Source organism: Rhodnius prolixus, unplaced genomic scaffold, assembly GCF_049639745.1.
Source record: "Rhodnius prolixus isolate KJV_2025 unplaced genomic scaffold, Rpr scaffold_8, whole genome shotgun sequence".
NCBI classification, from domain to species: Eukaryota; Metazoa; Arthropoda; class Insecta; order Hemiptera; family Reduviidae; genus Rhodnius; species Rhodnius prolixus.
In genome coordinates this window covers 7604512-7630929 of record NW_027411593.1, presented here as the reverse complement: position 1 = coordinate 7630929, position 26418 = coordinate 7604512, and the positions used below count along the sequence as shown (strand labels likewise).

Here is a 26418-nt window from a genome sequence, read left to right as displayed (position 1 = left end):
AATACAAATACATAAAACTTTGATGATATGTAAATCAAATTTTACGACACTGACTAAGTATACTTAGAACTTTTTGGGAGCTGAATATATTTTATTCTGGAGGCAAACGTAGAAATAGTGCTAACAAATACAATTTACTCTTACGTGGGACAAGAAAATCTATCCCTCTACAGGATTTTTACTTAAACCCATCTGTATATACGAATCGTAGGTGCAGGACTTAACTGAACCCACTAATATCTTCCACTTCTAATCTTATCAATCAAAAGTCTTCTTCGTGTTGATGGTCCCTATATTAATTCTTTAACCACACGCTTTACAAAGATCTAAATATCTTCTTCGTCACCGAATCTATCCTTCCTCGAATCCTCAAGGTTCTACAGAACCCTATCCAGCCAACCCAATTCAACAGCTAGAACTCTTTCCTCTATGATCCATTCTGGTAAACTACTACGACATTGTGTTAATGCTTCCTATTATGTATCTAACCTCACGCTTCACAAAAATCTAAACATCCTCCTTTGTCACTGAATCTATCCACTTGAGTTTCTTACAATTTCCACAGAAGCCTATCCTGATATCCCAATTCAACAGCTCGAACTCTTTCCTCTATAATCCATCCTAATAATCCACCTCGACTTCTAAAACAACATTGGCCTCGTGATCTTCAATCCTTGACAATTCCAATCACTAAAATTGCCGAGAGTGTCAGCACTCTCTTCCTTTGACTTTACGGTTGCGTTATGCATCCGCTACGCAGGGCAGCTTTTTCATCTTGATATTGTTCACTCTCTATCTACACTTTGCCTGATGTACATATATTTTATACAGGTAGCTATAAATAAATAAAATAGCCTAAATTAAATTCCATTATTCTTTTTATTTGGAAGATTGGAGATCACGAGACCAACGTCGTTTTAGACGTCGTGGTCGATTATCAGGAAGGATTATGGTTAAATCTCAATTGGTTATTAAAGCTTTAAATGATGCAATCGTTTAACCTTTAAAAAACATACAATTGTAACTGAAAGACTGGAGTAAAATCGCGGTCCATTTTCAGCTAATTTCATCTTTTTAAAAAAGCACACAATTACGCTTATTGATTATTTTGTAGAATTGTAGCCGCGCAAGTCGCTCTCTCTGTGAATCGGTCTCTACTACTTTAGTTGGGGCAGTGCATGCTAGATGGCGTTTGTGGTCAGGGGTACTGATTGCTATTCCCCCCCACTATGCTTTGAAAAAAAATAAAAAAATAAACTGGGCTTTTAACTTTTGCCTTTTTGTTTTGGATTTTTTATTAATTTTTAATGAAATTATTTTGGTAAAAAGCAAGGGTGCATATTGAGACGTGAGTGGTATCACAGAGTTTAGCTCTGGGCACCAATTGGTCTCCAACATCACACTTTGATGGTCGCGGCCTTATTTTACTGCAGTTGTGACAGTTTTTCGTGCCGGATTTGCGAGTCTGCCACTTCACAGCTGTTAACCTTTTTCTATTGAGGTTATCGTGTACAATGGTTATATATTTTTTCTCTCTTTTTTTTTTTTACACTTAACTGCATTTTTTAGCTTCTTGGGTTCCTGATGCTGATATGGACCACCAATTTCTCACTGAATAAATAGACTTTAAATTTTAATTTCGAATCATTCATTTTAATGGTGTCTTAACACAGTTATTGTCGCATTAGGTTCTTTAGTCACGATGTGCTGTATTTATTGGCGAGCGAGTGTTTATTTTATGGATGTGGTAGGTTAAATTCATTGGTGAAGGATAATTCGGCTTTATCAGCTCCATGCCCCATATTAATGTTCAATTATACAGGATGTTTCAGGGTTGTCATAACTGAAAATATGAATTTAGGACCTCAAAACAAGAAAACATTTTCCAAAGAAGGTATGCCCGTTAACGCTTTGTTTATGAGATATTCACGTCTAAAGATTTTAGAACGAATGATAAATTGATTGTATAAGTGCTAAAATCATCTTGTGCCTCTAACTGCACATACCAATATTGATATTTTACGGAATAATACCATCTGGAATTAGCAGTGTGGACTTTCTAAATAATAACTCTTTCTCAATAACATTCATCAGTTTGTCGCTTATGCAGAGTTTGCATCATTATGCATCGCATTTATTCTAACAGTGAATACGCCGATATGGTTTTTGCAATGCTGCCCGTAGTGAATATTCCGTGCGATTTCCGAATAAAAGGTTACCATAAAAGACTATCTTTAGGTCCACATTTCAACGTCTTAGAGTAACTAGCATATTTGCTTTAATGGAACGTGCTGATGGAGCTGTTGCCCCTTAATGAAATGAAAGGAGTGCGACAATATTACAATATTTTGACGATAATCCGTCTGCCAGTGTACGAAGAGCTGCAGCTGAATTACATATTACGCCAACTACAGTAAGGAGAACTCTTTCTGCAAATTGACCTCACCTATAGCATTATCAACGGTACGACATTACCTCAAGAATTTTGTCAAAGAAATATTTCCGATTGGTATTTAAATCAAGCTGATCTTAAGCCGCAATTTCCGCGTCATATTCTCTGGACGGATGAAGCTACACTCACAAGAAATGTTCAACCAAAAAACTTATCATCTCTGGATGCTCGAAAATCCTCATGCAATTCGTGAGCACCATTTTCAGCGTGAGTTTCAGTGATATTACACAATATTTTAATTGGTTCGCATTTGATACCACCTAGGCTTGACGCGGACACATTTCTACAGTTTCTTAGCAATGGTTATTACATTTTGATTGAAGTTGTTTCGCCTCAACTTAGAAGGAACTCATGGTTTCAATTAGATGGTTGTCCAGCGCATTGCGGCAGAGGTCCACGAAAGTGGCTAAATCAACATTATCCCAACCCGATGGATTGGCCGAACAGGACCGACGGCTTAGCCTGCTTGCTCTCCAGATCTGAGACAAATAGATTTTTTTTTGCTTAGGGTGCCTTTTGAGGAAAACTGTTTGAAATGCCGGTCAATGATCTTCATTCTTTAAGAAGAAGAGTAATTGAATCAATAACAGCAATCCAGTGCCGATCGGCTATTGCTGCTGTGGAAGAAAGATACCGATTCCTCTTTATTATTTACTTTTAATTGTCATTATTTTCTATTAATAAAGTAGTTGGAAGACACTATTATTTTTTTTAATAACCCACCTAACAATAATTCATAAATTGGAAATCTTTATACGTGAAAAACAAAGCGTTAACGGGCATACCTTCATAGGAAAACTTTTTCTTGTTTTGAGGTCCTAAATTCATATTTTCAGTTAGGACACTTAACCCTGAAACACCCTGTATATGGCTGTAAGATAAAATGTCAATGAAATAAAATTCCTATTAAGTACATAGTTGATTTATAATAAAATTGGAAAGGTAGACTTACATGGGGACCCCTCTTAAGACTTAAAAAGACAACAACTAAACAAAAGATGCGGGAAACTAAGATACATGATTGGACCTAAATCTAAACTAAGCACACCCAACAATCTTACCTACCATCAGACATTGCTTAATCCTTGTAGATCAGAGCTGTGGGTTTGCGTGCGAAAACTGCATCATAATATGCACATGGAAACGCGACTAACAAGGAAAGTCCAGTCATAACAGTCCAGTTTGAGTTCCGCGTACATCTAAATATGCACCTTGCCTAAAGGCAGCCCCATGAGGTTATAGAATAGGATTCATCGCTAAACGGGGTGATTCCGAGGCTGGCTCAGTAAAGGTGGAGAATAGACACTTCCAACCAAGAAGACGGCAAGCAGTTGCCAACCCTGAAAATGGATTCTTTTCAACCATGCCCGGACTCATCGTCACCTTATTGTTGGTGGTGATAGCCCAGTATACTCTGAGGAGTAGAAAGAATACCACTCTTGAAGAATATCTGATACTCGAACACACGTTAGACGATTGCCACAGAGGATGAGCAATCTTTTCCTTCTTTTACAATAGAAAATTATACTGGGTAGCCCATCGCCTTGTTGACCGAACGCCAACGACGAAGTCACTGAATAAAAATACGTCTTGCGGAAATTGATTTTGCCATGGAAGTATCTCTCTAAAATGTCGTGATTCTATCAGCAGCATAATAAGGCACATTTAAAGCCTTGGTATAAGCCGGAGTAAATATGCACCTTGCCTAAAGGCGGTTAGAACCATGGATTACGTGATAAGAAATTAATATTTTCTGCAATCGTTTAATAAAGGGCCCATTATTGTATCAAATTTAGGGAAGAATGTTCAATAGCTAGTGATTGAAAGTAATGATTATCCAGGAAAAATGGATATAATGGTAAATTCTACATCTTTCTGCAAGTAATGAGGATACAAAGTTAAAAGAAAATCTTCAGAACTGGTTTCGAAACCTCCGTATTAATGGAAGTCTCCATCTAATAGAAAGCTGGTGCACCCATTGGCGCATAACAATAAATGAAAGCAAAAGTGTCCATAAAACTTTCACGCACAGGCGACAAACGAGTCCAAAAACGTGTGTTCTAACATAACAATCTCATCCCTATTTCGAACGTAGTCCGCTAACTGGGTTCCTACTAGGGCAGTTCGCTGCATATGGGAACCCATATGCGAGACTCAAAAGACAACCACTAAACAAAAAGTGAGACAACTAAGAAGTATGATTGGATCTAAATCTAAACTAAGCACCCCAAAAAAATTAACCTCTACAAGACTTTTACTTAGATCCGAAAGTAACTTCGTTATTCCATTCCATAATCAAAATATTCACCAATTAAAGTTACGAAAATGAAAAATACGGCTTAACAAAGCCCAATAGGTTGTGGGAACGGATGCACAAGCCCGTACTGAAGCTTGACATTCGTTAAACCCCAAATCCTTTTATGACTTAGCATAAAGCGACATTTAGAAGGGATCGTTCAAGACACTCCGAAGTGTCTTGAGCGAAAACGAGTCTACAGACTCCTCTACAGGCGCGAGATCATGACAATCTTATACCGCAAAGTCGTACGCCTTGTGAACCAGACTTATTGCCAGTGCCACTAGAACTACCTAATTCTTAAATATCACAAATTGAAATTTCCTGAGATTTGAAATTTTTGAGAGATACATACAGACATACGTATCTACTGATTAGTCAGTGTGAGGGGCTCGTATGGCTAAGGATGTTCCTTCTCGGGGAGGAAAAACCAAGGCCTGAGAGCTTTACCCAGGAGCCACTCTCCAGAATTAAGAGTCTGATTAAGCGGACTGGTTTGGAGGGTGAACTCTAAAGCCGGGGAGCCACAATAGATTCACAGGGGTCGCGGTGGCGCAGGCCTTGAGGCCACCCTGATTTAATCTAATCTAATCTACTGATTAAGACGTACCAAATATTAATTTTTCGTACTAGGAGACTTCAAATATTGTATTAAAAGGAAGTAATCGTAAAATTAATGTTCAGCACAATCGTAACACATCCTCTTGTAAATAGTAAGAGCAGCAAAATCAGTGGAAAGACAGCTCTGAAGCCACCATTCAGTGGTCAATTTGTGCTAGTTTTCAATTCCCAAAAGCAAAAGTATCCAATTTCCACAAACGGAAAAGTTAGGATTAAAAAAAAAACACATACACAAAGTAAATCAAGCACTGAAGTATATACGAGAGAAGTATGCAAATAAGTTATTTAAAACGATCAGTACAAAGGGAAATTAAAAAAGGTCAAACTAAAGTACCGCCGTGTATATTCTCACATACAGACCACACCGTGCAGAATCCTGGCAATGGATGATAGGGTCTACCGCCTCCACCGCCCCCAGATGGAAACCCCTATTCATTTCCTACTCGGCCGGTCATGGCGCATACTACTGCTCCCCACCAAGTACTACGCAGTCGGCCGTCTAAAGGTCGTTGAACTTACCGGCTCCTGATCACACCCAAACTGTATTATTGCAACCAAGAACCCTCTACTGCCTATTGTCCTAGATCTCTTTCTCTCTAGATTTATTTGATATATATTTTATAGTTACTTAGTAAAGCAAAGAAAAAGTAGTAAAATAATGCATGTCCAGGGCGACCAGCAAATGTACTTTACAGTCACGTATTTGTAAAGTGATAGATATCGAGCAGGTTCGATAGATTAGCAAAGAAAATGTGGCAGAAAAGAGCAGCCCCATTAGGTTATAGAATAGGATTCATCGCTAAACCGGGTGATTCCGAAGCTGGCTCAGTAAAGTGGTGGAGAATAGACACTTCCAACCAAGCAGAGGACCAGCAGTTGCCTACCCTGAAAGTGGATTCTTTTCAACCATCCCATAAATGTGACAGTGATTTCCTTCCGGCTGATCACTGTCCACAACTATGCCCGCACTCATCTTCACCTTATTGTTGGTGGTGATAGCCCAGTATACTCTGAGGAGTAGAAAGAATACCACTCTTGAAGAATATCTGGTACTCGAACGTACGTTAGAGTTAGACCATTGCCACAAGAGGCTGAGCAATCTTTTCTTTCATTTACTGGGTAACCCATCGCCTTGTTGACCGAACGCCATCGACGAAGTCACTGAATTAAAAAACGTTAGGCGGAAATTGATTTTGTAAGGGTTACTAGAGAAGTGCAATTGTTTGATTTGGTCTGGGAAGCATCTCTCTAAAATGTCCTAATTCTATCAGCAGCAAAATAAGGCACATTTAAAGCCTTGATATAAGCCGATTTTTAGGGAAAATCAATTATACAGAAGTGCAATTTTAAGTGATTTCACGTTCGTTTAAGTGATCTTGGCGTTCTTTGCGATTTCACTTTTTTTGTTTTGTTAATTCTGTTAATAAATGTTAATATGATCATCCAAATCTTGGCCACTTTCAACATTTTCCTAAGTGGTTATTTACATTTTCAGCTTCTTGGGTGTCACGAGATAAAAAGTAAAGGGGGAGGCAAAGATAACAAAACATCCTCTCTCCGCCAGCTGTAAATAGACCTTTTGTTGCCCAGAAGGACCCTCAACACGAGGAAGTTGCCTTTCTTCAGCCCTAACCCTAAACTGGATCCCCCCCACCTACACTACCAAGCTTATCAGTGTCAATAACCGCAAGGCAAGGGAGAGAAACTGGAGCCTGAAGAAGCACAGGAGGTCAATAAGTAGGCATTGTTGGGCGACAATAAGACTGCTGAGAGATTCAAGCTTAAAACTTGAAACACTATAAACACTGGAGGAGCTACTGTTTGCAAAATACAATTTTTACACGTGTCCATTTTATTTTCTCTTTCCTCTTTTGTTATAGTTTTAAATTTTTAGAAAATGGAGGATTTCAAAAACATTGCATGTTTTAGAGGCCCCCCCCACATTGCAAGAAATAATTAATTTCTAGAAAAGGATCTGTTTTTTTGCAGGAAGTTCTAAAACTTAATATTCCACTGAGATCCTTGAGGATCTGTCAGGAAGTTAACGCCAATACGTATTCCTTGGTTTCCGGTAAAGTTCTGACTGTTAATCAATGCTCAACTGTACAAATCTAGCCCCGCTATAACTAAGTAAAAATATATATCTTTAAAATGTATTGCTAGAAAAAAAATTACACTTCGTTACAAAATCGTCTCCTCAGAAAAACAAGCAAGAGCTAATTCATCAAACTTAAAACTCGCCCGGGTCTCCAAGTACAAGGCATAGAAGGCGATGGTTGCTGATAATCACTTCCGCATTAACTCCCTCACCAATACTTTCCTAATTAGGTGCCGTGGACGGAACCGACCATCAAACATACTTTACTAATAAACTCATATTAACCATTAAATAAAATCCAAGGCAAAAGACCGGGAATCGAACCCACTAAACCAACAATACATCTTAGCTTTGCGGGTCTAGCCTATAACGCCTAACATACTTTACTATAAATTTCTCATTTTAACCAATAAATAAAATCCAAGGCCTAAGACCAGGAATCGAACCCACTAAACCAACAATACATCTTAGCTTTGCGGGTCTAGACTCTAACCGCCTAACATACTTTACTATAAATTTCTCATATTAACCAATAAATAAAATCCTAGGCCTAAGACCGGGAATCGAAACCACTAGCACATTACTTGGCGCCTCTAAACGCTCGCTAACTGGCGCCTTAATTTGAAATAGATTCAAGAGAGTAATTATTAAATGGAAGAAAACAAATAAAGGAAATAAATTTTTCGATTTTCCCTTGAGTTTCCACCATTTTCCCAGAAATGGCACCAACGAGTTACTTTAAACAACTCGGAAATTAGCTCTTCATTCAAGAAAGACTTTTCCGAAGATACAGACTCTAGGGAGTTACCTAAAACTAGTTTACTGAGTACACACCTAACTTAGTAGTTAGTTCACTTATTCAAAATAATATAAATTCCTTCCTTCAAATTGAGAGCAAAATATTTGAAGCGAGAAAAATTGTGTTATTCAGAACCATGAGAATTCTAGAGAGAGAGGCAGCGATGAGTTTTCTCTATCTCTCCGCCGCCCTCTTAGTATCATCACCCACGTCTGCTCCCACCCTTCTGCACGTCCAAGTGAATCTGTTTAAGAACTGCCGGTGACGGCCTCTCTGTCTACAGACAAAGTATCGCCCACTTTTACTAGACATACTGACTCAAGAACTTACTAAAAAATTAAGTTTGAAGTGGTTTTTTTTTTTTTAACAAAAACTTAATTAAGTGACAGAAAACTTAATTGAACAAAACTTTTTTTAAAAAAAAAGAATAATGTTTCATAAAAGTTCAAGATTTCTTTGGCTCGCTATCTTCTAAGAACTATTTTTTTAGAGATAGTTGGCTTCTTAGGCAGTCTTTGGACATTTCACATTAGCACTGAGCGTTTCTCTAGCTCGGTAGAAAAGATTGGCAAAGACTGCTCAGAGATGACTATTGCAATTTCCTTTCTTAACTCATTTTATTAAACGTTATATAATATTAAAAGAAATGAAATATTTAATAAGAACACCATGTTTTGTAAAATTTGAAAATGCCAATCAGGCTTTTGGACCTAAAAAAAGTTTCCTTTATATAAAAATAAGAATTACCTAAGTTACTTATTAAAATCAAGGAAAAGATCGTCTAATACGTGGAAATAACAAGAACCATTTTTTTATAGGATAGGCAATATGTGAATACACAGGCGTAATACAAGTCTAGCCTACTCACCCTTGCTTTAGGGGTCTGCTTCAGTCCGATGGCAGGTTGACTGCGATTGCTCTGTAAATAAGAAATATTAAATTAGTCTTTATTTTACTGACAATGACAGTAACAAACATTGTAATTGAAAAGGATATTGTATAAGGGCGGAAGTAAAAAAAAAAAAAAACAAAAAAAAACGTTCATTATAGATAAATATAGAAATTCAATGGGCGCAATTTAAATTTTTGTGTAAAATTGAAATCTTTCTCGTATTTCTCTTAGCTCAGTGATTGTCGCATTTTAATTGTTAATTGGTGACCGGGGTTGTCATGGATTCCACGTTATTCTATCCATTGCCAATTTGACCACATCATTTATTAATGTGGGTAATACGCCAGCCTTTATCAATTTACTGAGAACCAATTTTGCACAGTAAATGCAATCTAATCAGGTCATTTTTCAGAACAAGGCTGAAATTGGCTTACGTGGAAATACAGTATTTTCTAGCAATAATTTGCATTTTAATATAGCAAACTATTTGTTGACCCAGTTTGTAGCGCTTTTTCTGGCTTCTACAGCCTGTTATTCATCAACTTCCCTAAACTTGTCCTCTATACCCTATTAACTGCTCTTATGTCTTCTCTACATCTTTTTTCGAGTTAAGAACAACAAGACTTTAGGTCAGGTAGCGCATTTGCTTCGAATCCGAGAAGGCGAATAGATTCTTTTTCTTAGTTTCCGTAAACGGAAATGGAATGAAACGGATATTTCCGGGCAAAAAGTAAAAATCGACACGTTCTCAACAAGTTTTTCTTACTAGAAAGAATAAGAAAAAGTGAAATGGATGGCCACGGAGGACCAGGGTTCGAATCTAGCTGCTGATCTATAGATTTTTTTTCTTCTTAGGAGCTTCAGGTAATGAATAGAGGCCAGGCGCTAAGGGACCGTTAAGCATGACCATTTTCCTTTAAACTCTCTATTACAGAAACCATATTAAATCCTTAAGTAACATTATTCCAGAACGTTGGCCTCCGAAGACACTTTCTTTCACTGCTCTCTGTCCTGGGCCTTCTGCCTTCGAGTAGAAACTTCATCTCCTTGAACCCAATACCCTCAGTTCCACTAACACGTAATCCAGCCAACGTAAACTGGATCATCCTCTTTTTTCTTTTTTGGTTTCCTGACTTTTGATACTATTCCAGGATAGTGCCGTCAACCCTACACCCAACTCCCACTTCTAAGGAGGATCTTGAAGGAGAAAAAGGTTTTTCTCCTTTGCCGAAAACAATCTTCAACGTACGGTAGCTCTTGGGTGTGTGGACTATATTATATGAACTTAGTGTCTTTGGTGTTTCTGTATGTGTTTTTTGTGAGTCATGTGTTGTAAGTGTATTTTTTGGGTGTGTGTGCGCCATGGCTTGAAGTAAAGAGAGTAACTAACATAATATAGTTCAGTGTTTTAGTCAGTTTGGTAACTTCTCCAATCATTTTTAAAGTAAAGTAAAGTAATTAACTATTTTTTCAGACGGGCTTAACGCCCAACTACCAATTAGGTGTCGTGGTAAGGCGCCACGGTAGCCGAGCGGTTAAGAGGCGGGACCTGCAAAGCAAATATGCATTGTGGTACTGGGTTCGATTCCCCAGTCTTAGGCCTTGGATTTTTATTTAATGGTTAATGAAAGAAAAGTAAGTAAAGAAATCGCCTATTTTTTCCAGGCGGGGCTTAACGTCCAACTTCCAATTAGGTGTCGTGGTCGGAGGCGACTAGCAAACATACTTTACTGTAAATTTCCTTTTATTAACCATTAAATAAAATCCAAGGCCTAAGACCGGGAATCGAACCCAGTACCACAATACATATTAGCTTCGCAGGTCTGGTTAATAAAAGAAATTTACAGTAAAGAATGTTTGCTAGTCGCCTCCGCCCACGACACCTAATTGGTAGTTGGACGTAAAGCCCCGCCTGAAAAAATACGCAATTACATTTTATAAGTGCATGGTGTACTGTGCTACTGAACCCGCGAGATTGCAACACCCTGGAAGCTGCATGCATCAGCTACCCCCTTGCGGGTAATGTAACATTATGTGGTTCATATGACCGCACATTTTCATCAACATGAAATTTAAGAAGGAGTAACCTAACTCTATCCCTCCCCTAGAGCTGCCCTAAGACAAAGTTTTTCTAGGATAACTAGATCTTAAGCGTGTGCAGTTATAAATAAGAAGTTTAGTGGAAATTTTTGAAGTTATTTTCAAGAGATTTTCCAAAAAATTAAATAATATTTCCGGGTTCAGCGGTTTTGTTCGCGGGGTAACTAATTATTGTCTGTTGGTTTTACTCAGAGGACTTCTTAAACAGATTTCTTAGTGAAAAACTCGTACGATATCACAAACGTTATATTTCCAAATCATAATACTTCTTCCAAACAAAATTTATTATTCAAATCAAGCGAAAAATCACGACTGCAAACGAAAAGAAATACCGTCTCTTTGTTCAGAATCATAAATTTGAACATTTTCTACATTTTATTTTGGTTTTCTTTATTTATTTATTTACGTACTTTAGTATAGGCCAATAAAGAAAAAATATATATATTTTTCTTCGATTCGACTGTTTGATTTATTATTTCAACATGAACAGAAAAGTTGGAAGATTTATTTGCTTACATATTAGGAGAAAATATGAAGCAATAGTCTATATATTCTACCTCATTCATTACTATAACTTGCAGACATCAAACTTTCCTTTAATTTATCATCGATGTCGATGCAAAAAAATGAATGAGCTTTAATAATTTTTGTAAGTTCTCAATACTTTTTAATTATTTATTAATTTATTAAATAAGTTTTGAACAATAGGACATCAAAATGTGTACAGTATTTTTCATTCAAAAATAATCTTAATCAAAAATAGTGATAGATTAAATCAAAATCATATTGTTATTGAATATAGTGCAAAAAATAAAAATAAAAAATCCATAAAAATAGTAAATCTACTTCTTAAAATAATTAAAATATATATTAGTTTGAATGCTGTTTAAACTATTCATTCAGAATGGAAGATCTCAATTTAAGCATAATTACAGTGAACAAAAATAATTTATGTTATTTATCGCTATCTGAAATGGAGTCTGCCTGCTTTTCATACCTAGAGAGATAATAAGCTCATGGAAGACACAATAAATATAAGGAGGAGAGGGTCTTGAATCCAATGCCACTGCTAATTGTGCATAATTCAACAAAATTTATGGTATAGGAATGTTTAAGAAAATAGCATACAATTTGTTTTTCATAAAGGAAAGGAAATTTTTGAAATGAAAATTTCCATTTTCTAAAGCTCTGTTCTAGAAAATGTAAGTATCGCTGTGAGATGTGAGAAAACTGTACTGGGTCAGGAAGGGAAGAGACAACGGATGTCTTAGGTGTAGAAGATGGTGTTAGGATGAGTAGGAAGGTCTAATTTGGGTATAAATATAAGAGATTTAGTCTAATTACAGAAAATGTCTTTAAGGAATACCAGAATACGTAGAACCCTGTTTAACGCAGAAATATCTTTGACAAAGTGTATCAAAAGGTATCTCTAATGATGGCTGTATAAACAAAGAACCGAAGAGACTCAGTGATTGGGGCAGAAATCAGATTGCTTTGATTACAGGTCTATTCCCAGGGGTTGATGGCTAGGTTCAGGAAGGATCTGTACAAGGTGGGGGTCTTATTAGCTCAGAACCGTTGTGCAGATTGTGGTCAGGAAGAGGAGGAGACGGCCTCTCACTTGTTGTTTGATTGCGTTGCAATTGCGCTATGAAATCTTTGGCTCTTTGAGACCAAAGGAGATAGTAGCGCAAAAAAAGAACTAGTAAGGAAAATCCTCAACCTCTTTAGTAGTGGGAGGTTTCGTCTATTAGATTCAAAAAAGCGGCAGGCACAATTAGTGACTTGTGGCTGCAGTGTCGTGGAGCGTAGATCCAGTACCTTTTCTGATCTAATCTAATCTCTAATGAAGGATGTAAGACCGAAACCGATTAGGGATACAATGCACTTGTTACTTACGAAAGATGTTACCCAGAACTCCGGAACTAAATACCACGCTGTACTTCCGGTGGAAAAACAAAATCCAAAATCTGCACGCCAGTATAACGCATGCTCCTCCGAGGTTCAAGATAGAATAAAAATATAAATACAGAACCAAATAAATAAAATAGGTCTATTTTGATGCTTTATTTTATTTTATTTTGCCCATTAATCTGACCTATCCCAACATGACGAGAGATAGCAACATCCCCCTCCTTCATCACCCAAATAAAAGCACCCCCTAACCCATGCTAACCAGCCAGAGTTTTGGTCCTGCGTGGGCGTATTATACAAGTTCGGCGAAATCGATCCCCCCACCCTTCTGGCGGTAGGTAACCTTGGCAACCCAGCTTTCTAAGTGTTACCATTTGTCCGTACCGCAAACAAATCGCTTGGACACCTTTCAAAATTGTTTAAACAGGTTATTATTTTTTTTTTTTTTTTAATTTTTTTGTTGTTTAATGCATTTTGTTTTTCCCCTTAATTATACATGTACATCCTGTTTCCTTCTATTCTTTCTACGCACTTACAGATATGACGTACACACTTGATAAAAAAACAATAACATAAGTAGTATCAAAGACACACTGCATTTATGCAGGAGCCTGGAACACAACGTCTGGTTTCAAGCTGAGAATGGAGATAACAGTGATTTGCATGAGGGTCAGAGTAGCACGCATTTACTGAATATATACGAGGGTCGTTTGAAAAGTCCGTGCAAAGTCTGAGAGATAGCACCACTCGTATCGAGGTTATGTTTAGTTAGTAGCATCTCTTGGAAGAACACACACCATGTTTCAGCCAGATCGGTCTATTTCTTTGTGTTTGGCATTCGTTTGAATCGAGGAAGTCGAGTGATTTTCAAAAAATGGACGAAAAAGAATATCGTGTGTTGATTAAACACTACTTTATGAAAGGCAAAACGCCTCAGGAGACTAAAGAGAAGCTTGATAAACATTATGGTGACTCTGCACCTTCGATTAGAACTGTTTATAAGTGGTTTCAAAATTTTCGGAGTGGCCATATGGGCACAAGTGACGCTGAACGTTCTGGGCGCCCTTTTGAGGTTACTACTCCAGAAATTATTGATAAAATCCATGATATGGTGATGGATGACAGAACAGTGAAGGTGCGTGAGATTGCTAGTACTGTGGGCATCTCGAATGAACGGGTACAAAATATTTTGCATCAACATTTGGACATGACAAAGCTATCCGCAAGATGGGTGCCGCGATTGCTCACGCTTGACCAAAAACGAAATCGTGTGAAGTGTTGCAAGGACGGTTTGCAGCTGTTCCAGAACAATCCGCAGGACTTTAAGCGTCGTTTCGTCACTGTGGATGAAACATGGATACATCACTACACTCCTGAGACCAAAGAACAATCTAAACAATGGGTTACCAAGGGGGAATCTGCGCCAAAAAAAGGCGAAGACCGTTCCTTCGGCCGGAAAGATTATGGCGACTGTCTTTTGGGATTCGCAAGGAATAATCCTCATCGACTATCTGGAAAAGGGTAAAACTATTACAGGTGCATATTATTCATCGTTATTGGACCGTTTGAAAACCGAGCTGCAAGAAAAACGCCCACGATTGGCCCACAAAAAAGTCCTTTTCCATCACGACAACGCACCAGCTCACACCTCAGCAGTTGTGGTCGCAAAATTAATGGAAATAGGGTTCTAACTCGTTTCACATCCCCCCCTATTCTCCAGACTTGGCTCCCTCGGACTACTATTTGTTCCCTAATATGAAGAAATGGCTGGCGGGAAAAAGATTTTATTCAAACGAGGAGGTGATTGCAGAAACGAATGGCTATTTTTCAGACTTGGACAAATCCTATTATTCGGAAGGGATCAACAAACTAGAGCAGCGTTGGACGAAGAGTATAAGCCTAAAAGGAGACTATGTTGAAAAATAAAAAAGGTTTACCCCAAAAAATTAAGTAGTTTTTATTTTTGCACGGACTTTTCAAACGAAGCCTCGTATATTTATTTTATATATTAGTGCGTATTTTCCCTAAAACTCAGTCAAGAGTCCATTTTATAGCAAATTTTTAAATCCATTAATTTTTATTTTCCAAAGAAGAAAAACCTTCTCAAGACATTTCTGGGAGAAAAGTGGGTTTTTGTATCCCCTTAAAGGGTCATTTATGAGCATTATCCAGTCTTATTTCCTATTTAGTTGCCTTAAATATTAAACAGGAATTGGACAGGAAGTTTATTCTCAAATTGAAGAAAACCTAGTTAAGCGGAAATGCATGTGCACTGAACAAAATGTCAGACACTTTCACAGGCACCTAGAGACAGAGCGAGAGGTGAGAAGAGGAAGTAAGAAGGTCATTTCTACTAAAAAAGCTACCGGAATTACAATCTTCTTGTCTGAATTATTTACTTAACAAAATAAATCGATGTAAAAAAAAGCATGTACATATTGTGCTAGTTTGAAAATCTATTTTCCTTCCTTTCCCATTTGATTTTCTTTCTACCAACAACATTTTCGGCTAAATTAGGTTGTCTTGATCAAATCGAGAACCAATTTCCTTATCTAAATTTACATACATCATTTTGTAAGTTTGTATGAATTAAATAAGTTGTCCATTAAATAAATATAGAAATAGAAAAAACAAGATTTCTTAAATAAAATCAAGAGTCAATATTATTTTTTTGAACGAATCAAAATATTTATTTAAAGAACTATTAGTCTTTTTTTGCAAGTAGTCTTGCACTCATATTTAAAACTTTTCATTGAAATTTCAGTCCACTGATGTGAATTTTCCATTTTTCCATTCGTAGCTTGAAACTAAGAGAAAGATTCATGTTTGTTGACACCAAATTTATATTATATATACAAATATATTAGGATACAAGCCAATAAATATACGTGATTAATGAAATTGTTCGTGATTAGCGAAGTTTCGTGCAATTCCAAAAGCCCTGCCTCAATCTGCGCTTGTCCAGTTCGTTATTATCGATTAACAAACTAAAGACTCCTTACTAAAACCGAGGTGTTTCCTAACCAGATCCCCTTTCTTCTATTATTTTTGTTTGAATATCTTTTTATATACTCCAATTTTAAAAGTATATATTGTAATTTTTTTTTTAATTCACTCACCTAAGAAGAGGCAATGCAGATTTTCGAATTTGTGCTTCTACTCAGAAATATTTGCTTTGTAAAATATTCTTTCGAAAAGAAAAGGTTTTCGACAATTTAGTGCTAGTTTCTTTGATTTTATCAATCTTAGCACCTGTTAATAGTTTTTTTTTTAAGACCGGTTTCGGTCTCTAATCCATCTTTAGATGTAGATTTATCAGTTTAGATTAAAGATTTCAACATAAATTATGTTTCTATCTCACACTAAACTTGCTGACTTTGTCAGGAAGGTTATATGGCGTACATGTGTGTTATTCCAAGTATTTTCAGGCGGGTAAAGCCAATTAGGTGTCGTGGACGGAGGCGACTAGCAAACATACTTTACTGTAAATTTCTTTTTTCTGCAACCATGTTGGAATGTTCTCATTACTCAATTAAAATCAGCTGTGTAATGCCCAACTTCCCTCACTAGTGGGGAAAAATTCCCATTAGTGTCACTTTCCTCACTAGTGAGTGGAAAAACTTTATTGTGCTTCCTTGATATAAGAAGTTTTGTTATTAAATATTTTCTGTAAAACTTCAATAAGCTTATTTAACGTAACTAAATAATTAAAAAACGAATATTAAAAAATAAAATAAAAATTGAAAGGAATATAGAAATAAAAATAATACTTTAATAAATAATTAGATATTTTTAATTAGAACAGTTAAAAAGGTTATAGTGTTACCTTACAGAAATTTAAAATGGATTCTAGTGATTCCTGTTTAGAAAACACTCCTCCATCAATAAAAGAAACAGCAGAAAATGTAATAAGTAATGTGAATACGTAAGTAATGTAAATAATTGTAATATAACAATAAATGTTTATAATAAATAAATTACTTTTTGTAGACTGTAAAAATGAAATTTTTAATTTTTTTAGTTAATAAATCTAATGGTTGCAGAAAAAATATAATATTTAACTCGAGTGCCAAGTATTTTCCTCACACTCGGCAATTTGCACTTGCTTCGCTCGCTCGTGCGTGCAAACCCTGCCTCGCGTGAGGAAAAGTACTACTTTCCACACTTGTTAAATAAATAACTATTATTAACCATTAAATAAAATCCAAGGCCTAAGACCGGGAATCGAACCCAGTACCACAATACATATTAATATTCAAAGTATTAATGAATCGTAAAATATTTAAAAGATTAGCGTTGACCAACTAAGCATCCACTCTCGCTTTATCCGAAAGATCTTTGAGCATACCTGAAGAACTGTATTGGCGGCCGAAACTGCAAAAAAAAAAAATTCCTTCTGGTTCCAGTAAAAAAAAGGACAGAAAATTTTTTGTATTTGCCCTAAAACGGGTGTGTTCCACCTTTCTACACTTTTAGGAACCTTTCGAGCTCATGGTCTTTCTTGAAGGAACCTCATTTTTAAGTAGCAGATAAAATAGTTCATGAAAGCACTTATTTATAATTATTTTTTATAATCAACTGCCAATTTATATTAATATTGTCATTTTTACTCTTTTTTTCCCCCCACTTTATTTGTATATTTACAACTACAACAATTGTTGCATCAAGTAAATTTGATCTTACTGGTTCAGTTCACTTGTAATGTCATGGTTAGAGCAACTTCCGCAATGAAACTCTTTCACAATGATTTAATCACAATAGATCTCTAGGCAACTTCCGCTTCAAACGACGAGGGAGGATTGTCCGGAAGGTGAGGAGAGGAGAGCTGTTGTACAAGAGGATTAGGATGGAGAGAGCTAGGAGGCTGTGAAATCTTGCGGTAGCGAGACTTGATTAGGTCAGTGACGAAAGTGTTGTGAAGGTCAGTGTGTATTAATTTTTACTTAAATATTATATTAATCACATATTTTAATAGGATACCCATTTTACGCGCGTTTTGGCTGAGCAAATAGTGATCACTTGCGGGAACTCCAACCTACGTTCCCAGGAAACCCAGGTTGAAGACTCCTGGTTTTGTTTGGTTGCAGTTTTCATAGAATGAACTATCCGTTGGTGATTGCATTGCAGAAAGGTCACTGAATGTCATGGCGGTCATTAAACCATCAATGACTCCTTAGATAAACATTGATGTCAGCATTTCGTCTCATTTTACTTCTCCTCCTCCTCCTTCTTCACTCTGTCTCTATCTCTTACTATTTTCTCCCATTAATTTGCATCCACCCCTTTCTCTCTTATATCAGGTGCACAATGCAGCAACATTTGTTTCGTTTCGTCTAATACTCGGAAACAGTTTTAAGAAGATGCTTTCCAGCATTGCATATAAAATGATCAAGTTTTCTCCAGAGAGCTTTCCATTCAAAGTTAACTCTTCAAGCTAACTCCCTCTTGTCTCATCTCCATGGTAACCAACTTGTAATTATATTGTATAATCTGCAAGTTTCCAATCTTCTAGTTAACGGATATAGTACAAGAAACTGTTTACTCTTTCTACAAACAAATTCATTTCAAATTTACAGACTCCCATTCACAGACTCCCATTTCCTGCCTCCCCCAAAAACCATTGTTTTAAAATATTCAATTTCTATTTTATGTCCTCTCACAAATTAGGATCTATGCCAAATTATGTACATTAATAAAAACACAATAAATTTTCACTTTTTAGAAAATTTACGAATGGAGAATAATAATGTAACTTTCAAAGAGTTCCCTGTTCCCTTAACCACACAATTCTCATTTACAAACATACTCGTACATGTGTTCCTCCTCCTCCATACTTTCACCTATTAGCATTTTATTTTGACACAACGCTTGTGATTCAATCAAATATTCAATTTGGTTAAATCAGCCGGCATTAAACAAGAAACGTTTTCGTAACATTAAATATTCTATCGAACCAATTTATTTCTACAAAACGTAATTCCATCCTTTTTTTAAAAAATACAACAGGGACCTTGTGTCCATCAATAGTGAATTAAAAGTCGACAAAATAAGAACAAACAAAGAATATATTGTACAAATAATACAATAAAATGGTATTAATTAATTTTTTCTGCAACCATGTAGGGAAGTTCTCATTACTCAATTAAAATCAGCTGTGTAATGCCCAACTTCCCACACTAGTGGGGGGAAATTTCCATTAGTGTCACTTTCCGCACAAGTGAGTGGAAAAACTTTATTGTGCTTCCTTGATATAAGAAGTTTTGTTATTAACATAAATATTTTCGGTAAAACTTTAATAAACTTATTTAACGTAACTAAATAATTAAAAAACGAATATTAAAAAAATAAAATAAAAATTGAAAGGAATATAGAAATAAAAATAATACTTTAATAAATAATTAGATATTTTTAATTATAACAGTTAAAAAGGTTATAGTGTTACCTTATAGAAATTTAAAATGGATTCTAGTGATTCCTGTTTAGAAAACACTCCTCCATCAATAAAAGAAACAGCAGAGAATGTAATAAGTAATTTATTACCAAAAAAATCGAAAGATCGTCATACAAGTTGTTGCAATAATTTTAAGAAATGGTGCACTGACAAAAAAGTTAAAAACACATCAGAAAATATACTTATAGCTTACTTTGATGAAATTTCATCAACATTGAATTCATCTACATTGTGGTCTGTATATTCCATGTTAAAAACTACCTTAAACATTAATGATAATTTAGACATAAGTCAATATAAAAAGCTTAAAACTTATATTAAAAGAAAATCTGAACATTACATACCAAAAAAATCAGAAATATTTACTAGAGAAGAAATTAACAAATTCTTACATGATGCACCAAATGACATGTTTTTAATGATGAAAGTAGTTTTTGTTATTGGAATATCTGGGGCTTGTAGGAGTTGTGAGCTAGTACAATTAGAACTCAGTCAAATTAAATTTTTAGAAGACTTTATAACAATAAATATTCCTAACACAAAAAATAACGTACAACGTACCTTTTTTATTTCAAATGAAGTAGGGCTCTATAATTTTAAACAGATCTTTCAACAATATATTAACCTCAGACCCAAGCACACTAAACATCCTCGGCTACTTGTTGGGTACAACCATGGTAAATGTAATATACAGCCAGTAGGTATAAATACCATTTCTAAAATTCCATCAAGAATAGCAAAATATTTAAAAAAAGACAATTTTCAAAGATACACTGGACATGCTTTCCGTCGAACTTCAGCATCACTGTTAGCCAACGAAGGAGGCGACTTGATACAAGTTAAAAAACATGGAGGTTGGAAAAGTTCAACAATAGCAGAAGGTTATATAGAAAGATCCATGGCCGCCAAACAGAACACTGCACAGCTGATTCTACAAGGGCAACCCCACTTCTCAACTAATCAGTCACTCCCTAGTACTTCCACCAGTTCAAATTCAAATCTTACATTAAATAAGTCTTCAAACCAACCTTTTATTACTAATGCCAATAATTGTAATATAACAATAAATATTTATAATATATAAATTACTTTTTGTAGACTGTAAAAATGAAATTTTTAATTTTTTTAGTTAATAAATCTAATGGTTGCAGAAAAAATATAATATTTAACTCTAGTGTAAAGTATTTTCCTCACACTCGGCAATTTGCACTTGCAAACCCTGCCTCGCGTGAGGAAAAGTACTACTTTCCACACTTGTTAAATAAATAACTATACATATATGTACAATATATGATAATATAACGTTTAAAGACGTTTAACCTGTTAAGTGCGTTCGACGTGTATACTCGTTTTAAATAATATAAAATTGCCATTACAGAATATTATTTGATGGGATGTTTCCTTTATCTTACCAATAGAACTGCCAAGTATTTTATACGGAGGGAGGTGGAGGGAGCCAGCCAAATGATAAGTGGTTGGTACATGTTTGGTCTCCGCATTAGAGACTGGGAATTACATATACAAATAGAAGCTCTCAACCCTTGTGCAATGCACGTTTTTTACCTTTTAGATAGAGATTCAGACCTCAGTACAAGCATGATTTCATTTTGTACAGAATTCAAAGCTCTTTTCTTGCTCTTGTAAAAGCTCTTGCGTCCCTAGTTAACTAGAGGCAATGCATACGTGAAGCGGTGCAAGATTTTTGAAAGAGCACAGAATGCTCTGGTAATCTGTAAGCCCCCCCCCCCAGAGAGATTGCAGAAAAAGTCGCTTGCACAGTGACTATTACGACTATTGTAAACTTTTGGTCGTTTTTGCCCTGCGTTCGACACGTGTATACTACGTCATTGCCTGATTTTAATTCCGCACACTGTCGGTTTTTTTTTTAAACTAAATTCCACGCTTAACTGGTTTTAAAAGTGATTTGGTCTCGCTGGCTATTATCCACCATTTGCGAAGCTGGTGTACCAGGATATGAAGATGAGTAGGATCGGATTGCGGTTTACGGAAGGAACTGAAGAATGGGATAAAATGGCCGTATAATCAGCCTACGAAATATGACTAGTTTTAAATATTTAAACCCAAAACAAAAACGTGTACCGAAAAATGGGCGATAGATGGCAGGAGCTGCCGCATTAATATAAATTTGGAGTGACCCTTGAACTGACAGAGTGACGTACTCTTTACCGCTTACATTTTTAAACAAATAAGAGATTCATTCCTTCCTGTACGCTCGGCTTGGCCAGTGCCTTGGATATCGTTATCGTCACTGTGAGTTTTGTATTTTCTTATTATTATTTTGTATTTAGCCTAATTATTCTCTTTTGTTAGCTTTTCATTCTACTTTGCTTTAGTTTAGAACATACAATTTTCTCTGTAATAAATCTCTCAACCTTTTCTGTATCAATCTTTCCTTAAATAAAGGTATTTTTTTTTATTTGTTCAAGTGTAGCACAGGAGGGGATTTTATTTTGCTTCCTGTCGCCCCGGGTGATTGTCTACAGGACCCTTCCTCATCTCACGAGTGAGTTATCCCGCCAGAGGCGCCCTTAAGGGTATTTTTCTGTTTGGGGCTGGTTAGGGATATCGTCTCCGATAGCTCCGGCTATCTGGCGCCCGTAAGGATACCGGCCCTTAAGAGAGACGGATCTCTCTCTCTCTCTCTCTCTCCTAGCCGGTCACAAAGATTATGAGAAAAGAGAAAAATTATCTCTTTTAACATCTCAACCTGTTAATTATAAATTTCTGACGATTATTTTAAAATATTCATTTAAAATATTAAAAAAAGAAGTTGGGATATAAAAAAAATAATAATTAATAATTAAAAAAAAGAGTAAAACTCATTTTATTATTAATTGAAGGTTCTTAATTTTAGATTACAGGTGTAGATAGGTAGGTTAATAGACTGCTACCGTAAAATAACTGAATTTCCCAGCTTGACACGTAATTAAGAGAATAAAGAAGCCAAACAATAACACAAAGGACGACGGGGCCGTTGAAGATGTGCGAGAAATTATGCTCTTATAATACATAACAAGAGTGTCTATGCGTATGTGTGTATATAGTTGATGAGTGTAATTACTAGCATGACTTCATTCATAAGTGACACCCACACATCGACCTTTAAATCTTCTCCTAAGTGTGGCAGCGAGAAAAAGATAAAGCTCTATCTAATGAAAGTACGTAATATTCCACAATTCATAATGACTACGTAGTAACAATTGTAGAGAAAACTGTAACCATGGTGATGGCGCTGAATGAAGTCATGTATTCATCCTATTAACGTTTAATCTCTTTTAATATCCTTCTTTAATATTGGATTATCATTTAGGCGATCTGGAGACTTGGAACCATAATTGGTGAACTGGGTTTGTTGGTTCAACAAATTGGTGAGCTTTTAACTTACAGTGTGTACTTTGACTCGCTTTAATTTACAGTAATAAGGAAGATCAAGTAATGAGTTGTAGAATTTTTGTTCGTGGTTTTCTTGGTGGCTAATTCATTAATCCAAAAATAAAATCGAGAATTTTGCCAATTTTAGTCATTATTTTTGGCCAAGCTTTCGTCGTACGGACTAGGTCATCTTTAGGGGCTCATGCTTGTCTGTCGATTGCAATATTTACTTTGTTTTTTTTTTTACATTTTTCGCATCAAAGGTTGTACCTAAAAGGCAGGACAAAAGTGCTACCCAATTTTTGATGTTAAAAATATAATTGTCAATTTTTAATTTAATTGTTGTATATTATTATACAATATACTATTATTTATTTTTTTTTAATGATTTAAGGCGCGTCAACATCTAAGGTTATTGGCGCCCGGAGCTTTTATCAGTGCACTGCCGGCCTCCAGACAGTGTTCTCTCGTTACAGACAACACTGTCCATCACCGGACAGTGAGCTGTAAGAAGCTCCTAGGAAGAGAAAATCTAAGGGTCAGCAGTTGGATTCGAACCCGGGACCTCCGCGTGGGAGTCCAGTACGCTAACCGCATAGCTAATCCCTTCCCTCTACAATAATAGTGTATAATAGTATTTCATTCACTTAACATTTTTGGACATAAATAGAATAGAATAGAATAGAAAAGAAATTTATTATTCTGGGAATATTGTCCCCTAAGAATAAACACAGGTACAATTAGAGGCCTTAATAGTTTGGCCTGTGATTATACAGAAATTAAATAAATAAATAAATATTTACAAAAGTGAAAATATAATAAGTGAAAATGAAAGTAAAAATAAAATAATAAAACAGCAGAAATTAAGGAAATAAATTAAAACAATTAGAATTTCGGAGGAAGCTGAATAGAAAGGAGATAACTGAATAGACGGGATTTAAAGATGGATAGGGTAGGAGCATGGCGGACAGATGAAGGCAAGGAGTTCCAGAGAGAGGTAGCACGTATGAGGAAGGACTTGTCAAAGGATGAGGTACGGTGAGAGGGAATATAGAGATCAGATGAGCGAGATCTAGTGTTACGGGAATGGATGGAGGATTTAAACTTAAGGAGTTGAAAAATATAGGAAGGCCTTTGAGACTGGATGACTTGAAAAAGGAAAGAAGCCAAAAAATATTGGCGGCGATAGACAGGAAAAAGCCACTTCAACTCATCGTAGCAGTGCGAAATGCGAGAGTCTCTGGAAATAGTGACATAATGGAAAACTAATAGCCAAGAGAAAAAGATTTAATGAAAATCTTAAGTCGATGAGACCTAACTCCATCGGATGAGATTCTATTGCTACACAACGACGAAAATGAATCTCTAATGATGCCTATAATTTATTCTGGGATTTCGATAATTGGTCTCTATGGTAACTTCTTGCTTCAGAAGTTTGGAGAAGAATTTATTACTTTTAAACAGTATTATAATATTTCTAACATCGGCATCCAATGAAATTCCCACATATGCAATAATACGGTCAGTAGGACCAAAAACAATTAACATACAAACAAGATGCAGTCTTTTTACAATGATGAGTATATAAACCGAACGAGAAGATGACGTAAGTTTTTATTATTACGTGTACGTAATCATCTTCATACATCACTAAGCGTGTGAAGCAGATCTAGAGATCTAGAGTCAGCTGTAGACGGTAGCTAAAAATTTATTTCAACAAAAAATAAATAAAAATAGTGTAACCGACATTAGCAAAGGGTAGGCGCCACGATAGCCGAGTGGTTATAGGCAAGGCCCTCAAAGCTAAGATGTATTGTTGGTTTAGTAGGTTCGATTCCCAGGTCTAGGCCTTGAATTTTATTTAATGTTTAATACCAGAACTTTGGTAGTAAAGTATGTTTGCTAGGGTCGCCTCTTTCCACGATACCTACTAATTTGGTAGTAAAGCAAGATGAATAAATGCATACGTAGGTTCGTAGAACGCAGAGCGTGAACCTTAGGCAAAAAACATGCCTGCAGTCCTACCAATTAATTACTATCGCCCGGCCTTAGTGTTCGAAATCAATGAAAGTCCAACCTGAACATTGTCTGGCTTACTTGGCATTGTCTGGCAACCTGGTTCACTTAATTTCGCTTTCTGAATTATGATTTTCAATAAAAACATTTATTTATTTTTACAAAAGGTTTATTTTAGGTAGTTGCTGAGGAGAAGTTGGCGTTATACCACTAAGGTTACATTTTAGTGGACTGTACGGTTCCAACTGGAAAGCAGCCGCACAAGATAGAGCAGGATGGGCGGATGCTGATTAGGGAGGCCAGGACTCGCCGTAATTACGGTTAATGTTGGTAAGAATTAAATATGCCGATGAAGAAAATGTTTAAGCAATAAACTTGAGAGCAGTAACTAAAGATAGTCAAGTGAGTCTTTACATCAGATCTTTGAACTCTAATAATTTTCAGGAATTAATATCAGGTGGTAATAAATAAATAAATAAATAATAAATAGCTTAGATAATCATAAAGATCCCAATTTACATTAAACTTTGAAACTTTAAAAAGCGCATTTAATTTTCCCATCTTTTATTACAGGTAATAAAAAATAGGAAATAAAAAATAGCCATAAAAAATAAAGTTCATATAAAATGAAATTCATATTCCAGCCGAAATGGTTCTTTTTCCTTCGCTACTTGAATCATAAAATTACTGAAGGTAACTTTTTTTCTAGTTTCTTAAAACTTTTAAGCACGGTTGGTTGAACTTTACCGTTTTACTTAACAAAAAGACCCCAAGTAGTGACCGCCACGAGTGATAAACTTTACTATTTCATAAATGTGTACAGAATTTAAATATAAAAATTTTTAAGTTATACATATTTTTAATTTTAGACTACAAATTATTAATCAAAAGCAATCGTTAAAATGTAGATAAACGAATTTAAAGTTTGTCGTACAACAGTTGCGGAAAAAAGTTTTAGTGAGGTGCTTCATCAGATTGGTGAGTGGAAAGAAATAATCCTTTAAATTTCTCATATTAATCACTAAATAAAATCCAAGACCTAGACCAAGAATCGAACCTACTAAACCAACAATACATCTTAGCATTGCGGGTCTAGCCTATAACCTCCTGACATACTTTACTATTTTCTTTTATTAGCCATTAAATAAAATCCAAGACCTAGACCAAGAATCGAACCTACTAAACCAACAATACATCTTAGCATTGCGGGTCTAGCCTATAACCTCCTGACATACTTTACTATTTTCTTTTATTAGCCATTAAATAAAATCCAAGACCTAAGACCGGGAATTGAACCTACTAACCAACAATACATATTAGCATTGCGGGACTAGCCTATAAACGCCTAACATAACTATAAATTTCTCATATTAATCACTAAGTAAA

General features: G+C 35.8%; 1 protein-coding gene across 2 annotated transcripts in view; it reads right to left on the bottom strand.

Moving 5' to 3' along the window:
* The window catches only part of LOC141450795 (uncharacterized), a 243359-nt gene that overhangs the window by 205229 nt on the left and 11712 nt on the right, over window positions 1-26418 (bottom strand). For both annotated transcript variants that reach the window (XM_074121603.1, XM_074121604.1), the window contains exon 2: window positions 9135-9185. In XM_074121603.1, coding sequence (XP_073977704.1) covers window positions 9135-9185 — 51 coding nt within the window. The remainder of the gene's footprint in view (window positions 1-9134; window positions 9186-26418) is intronic.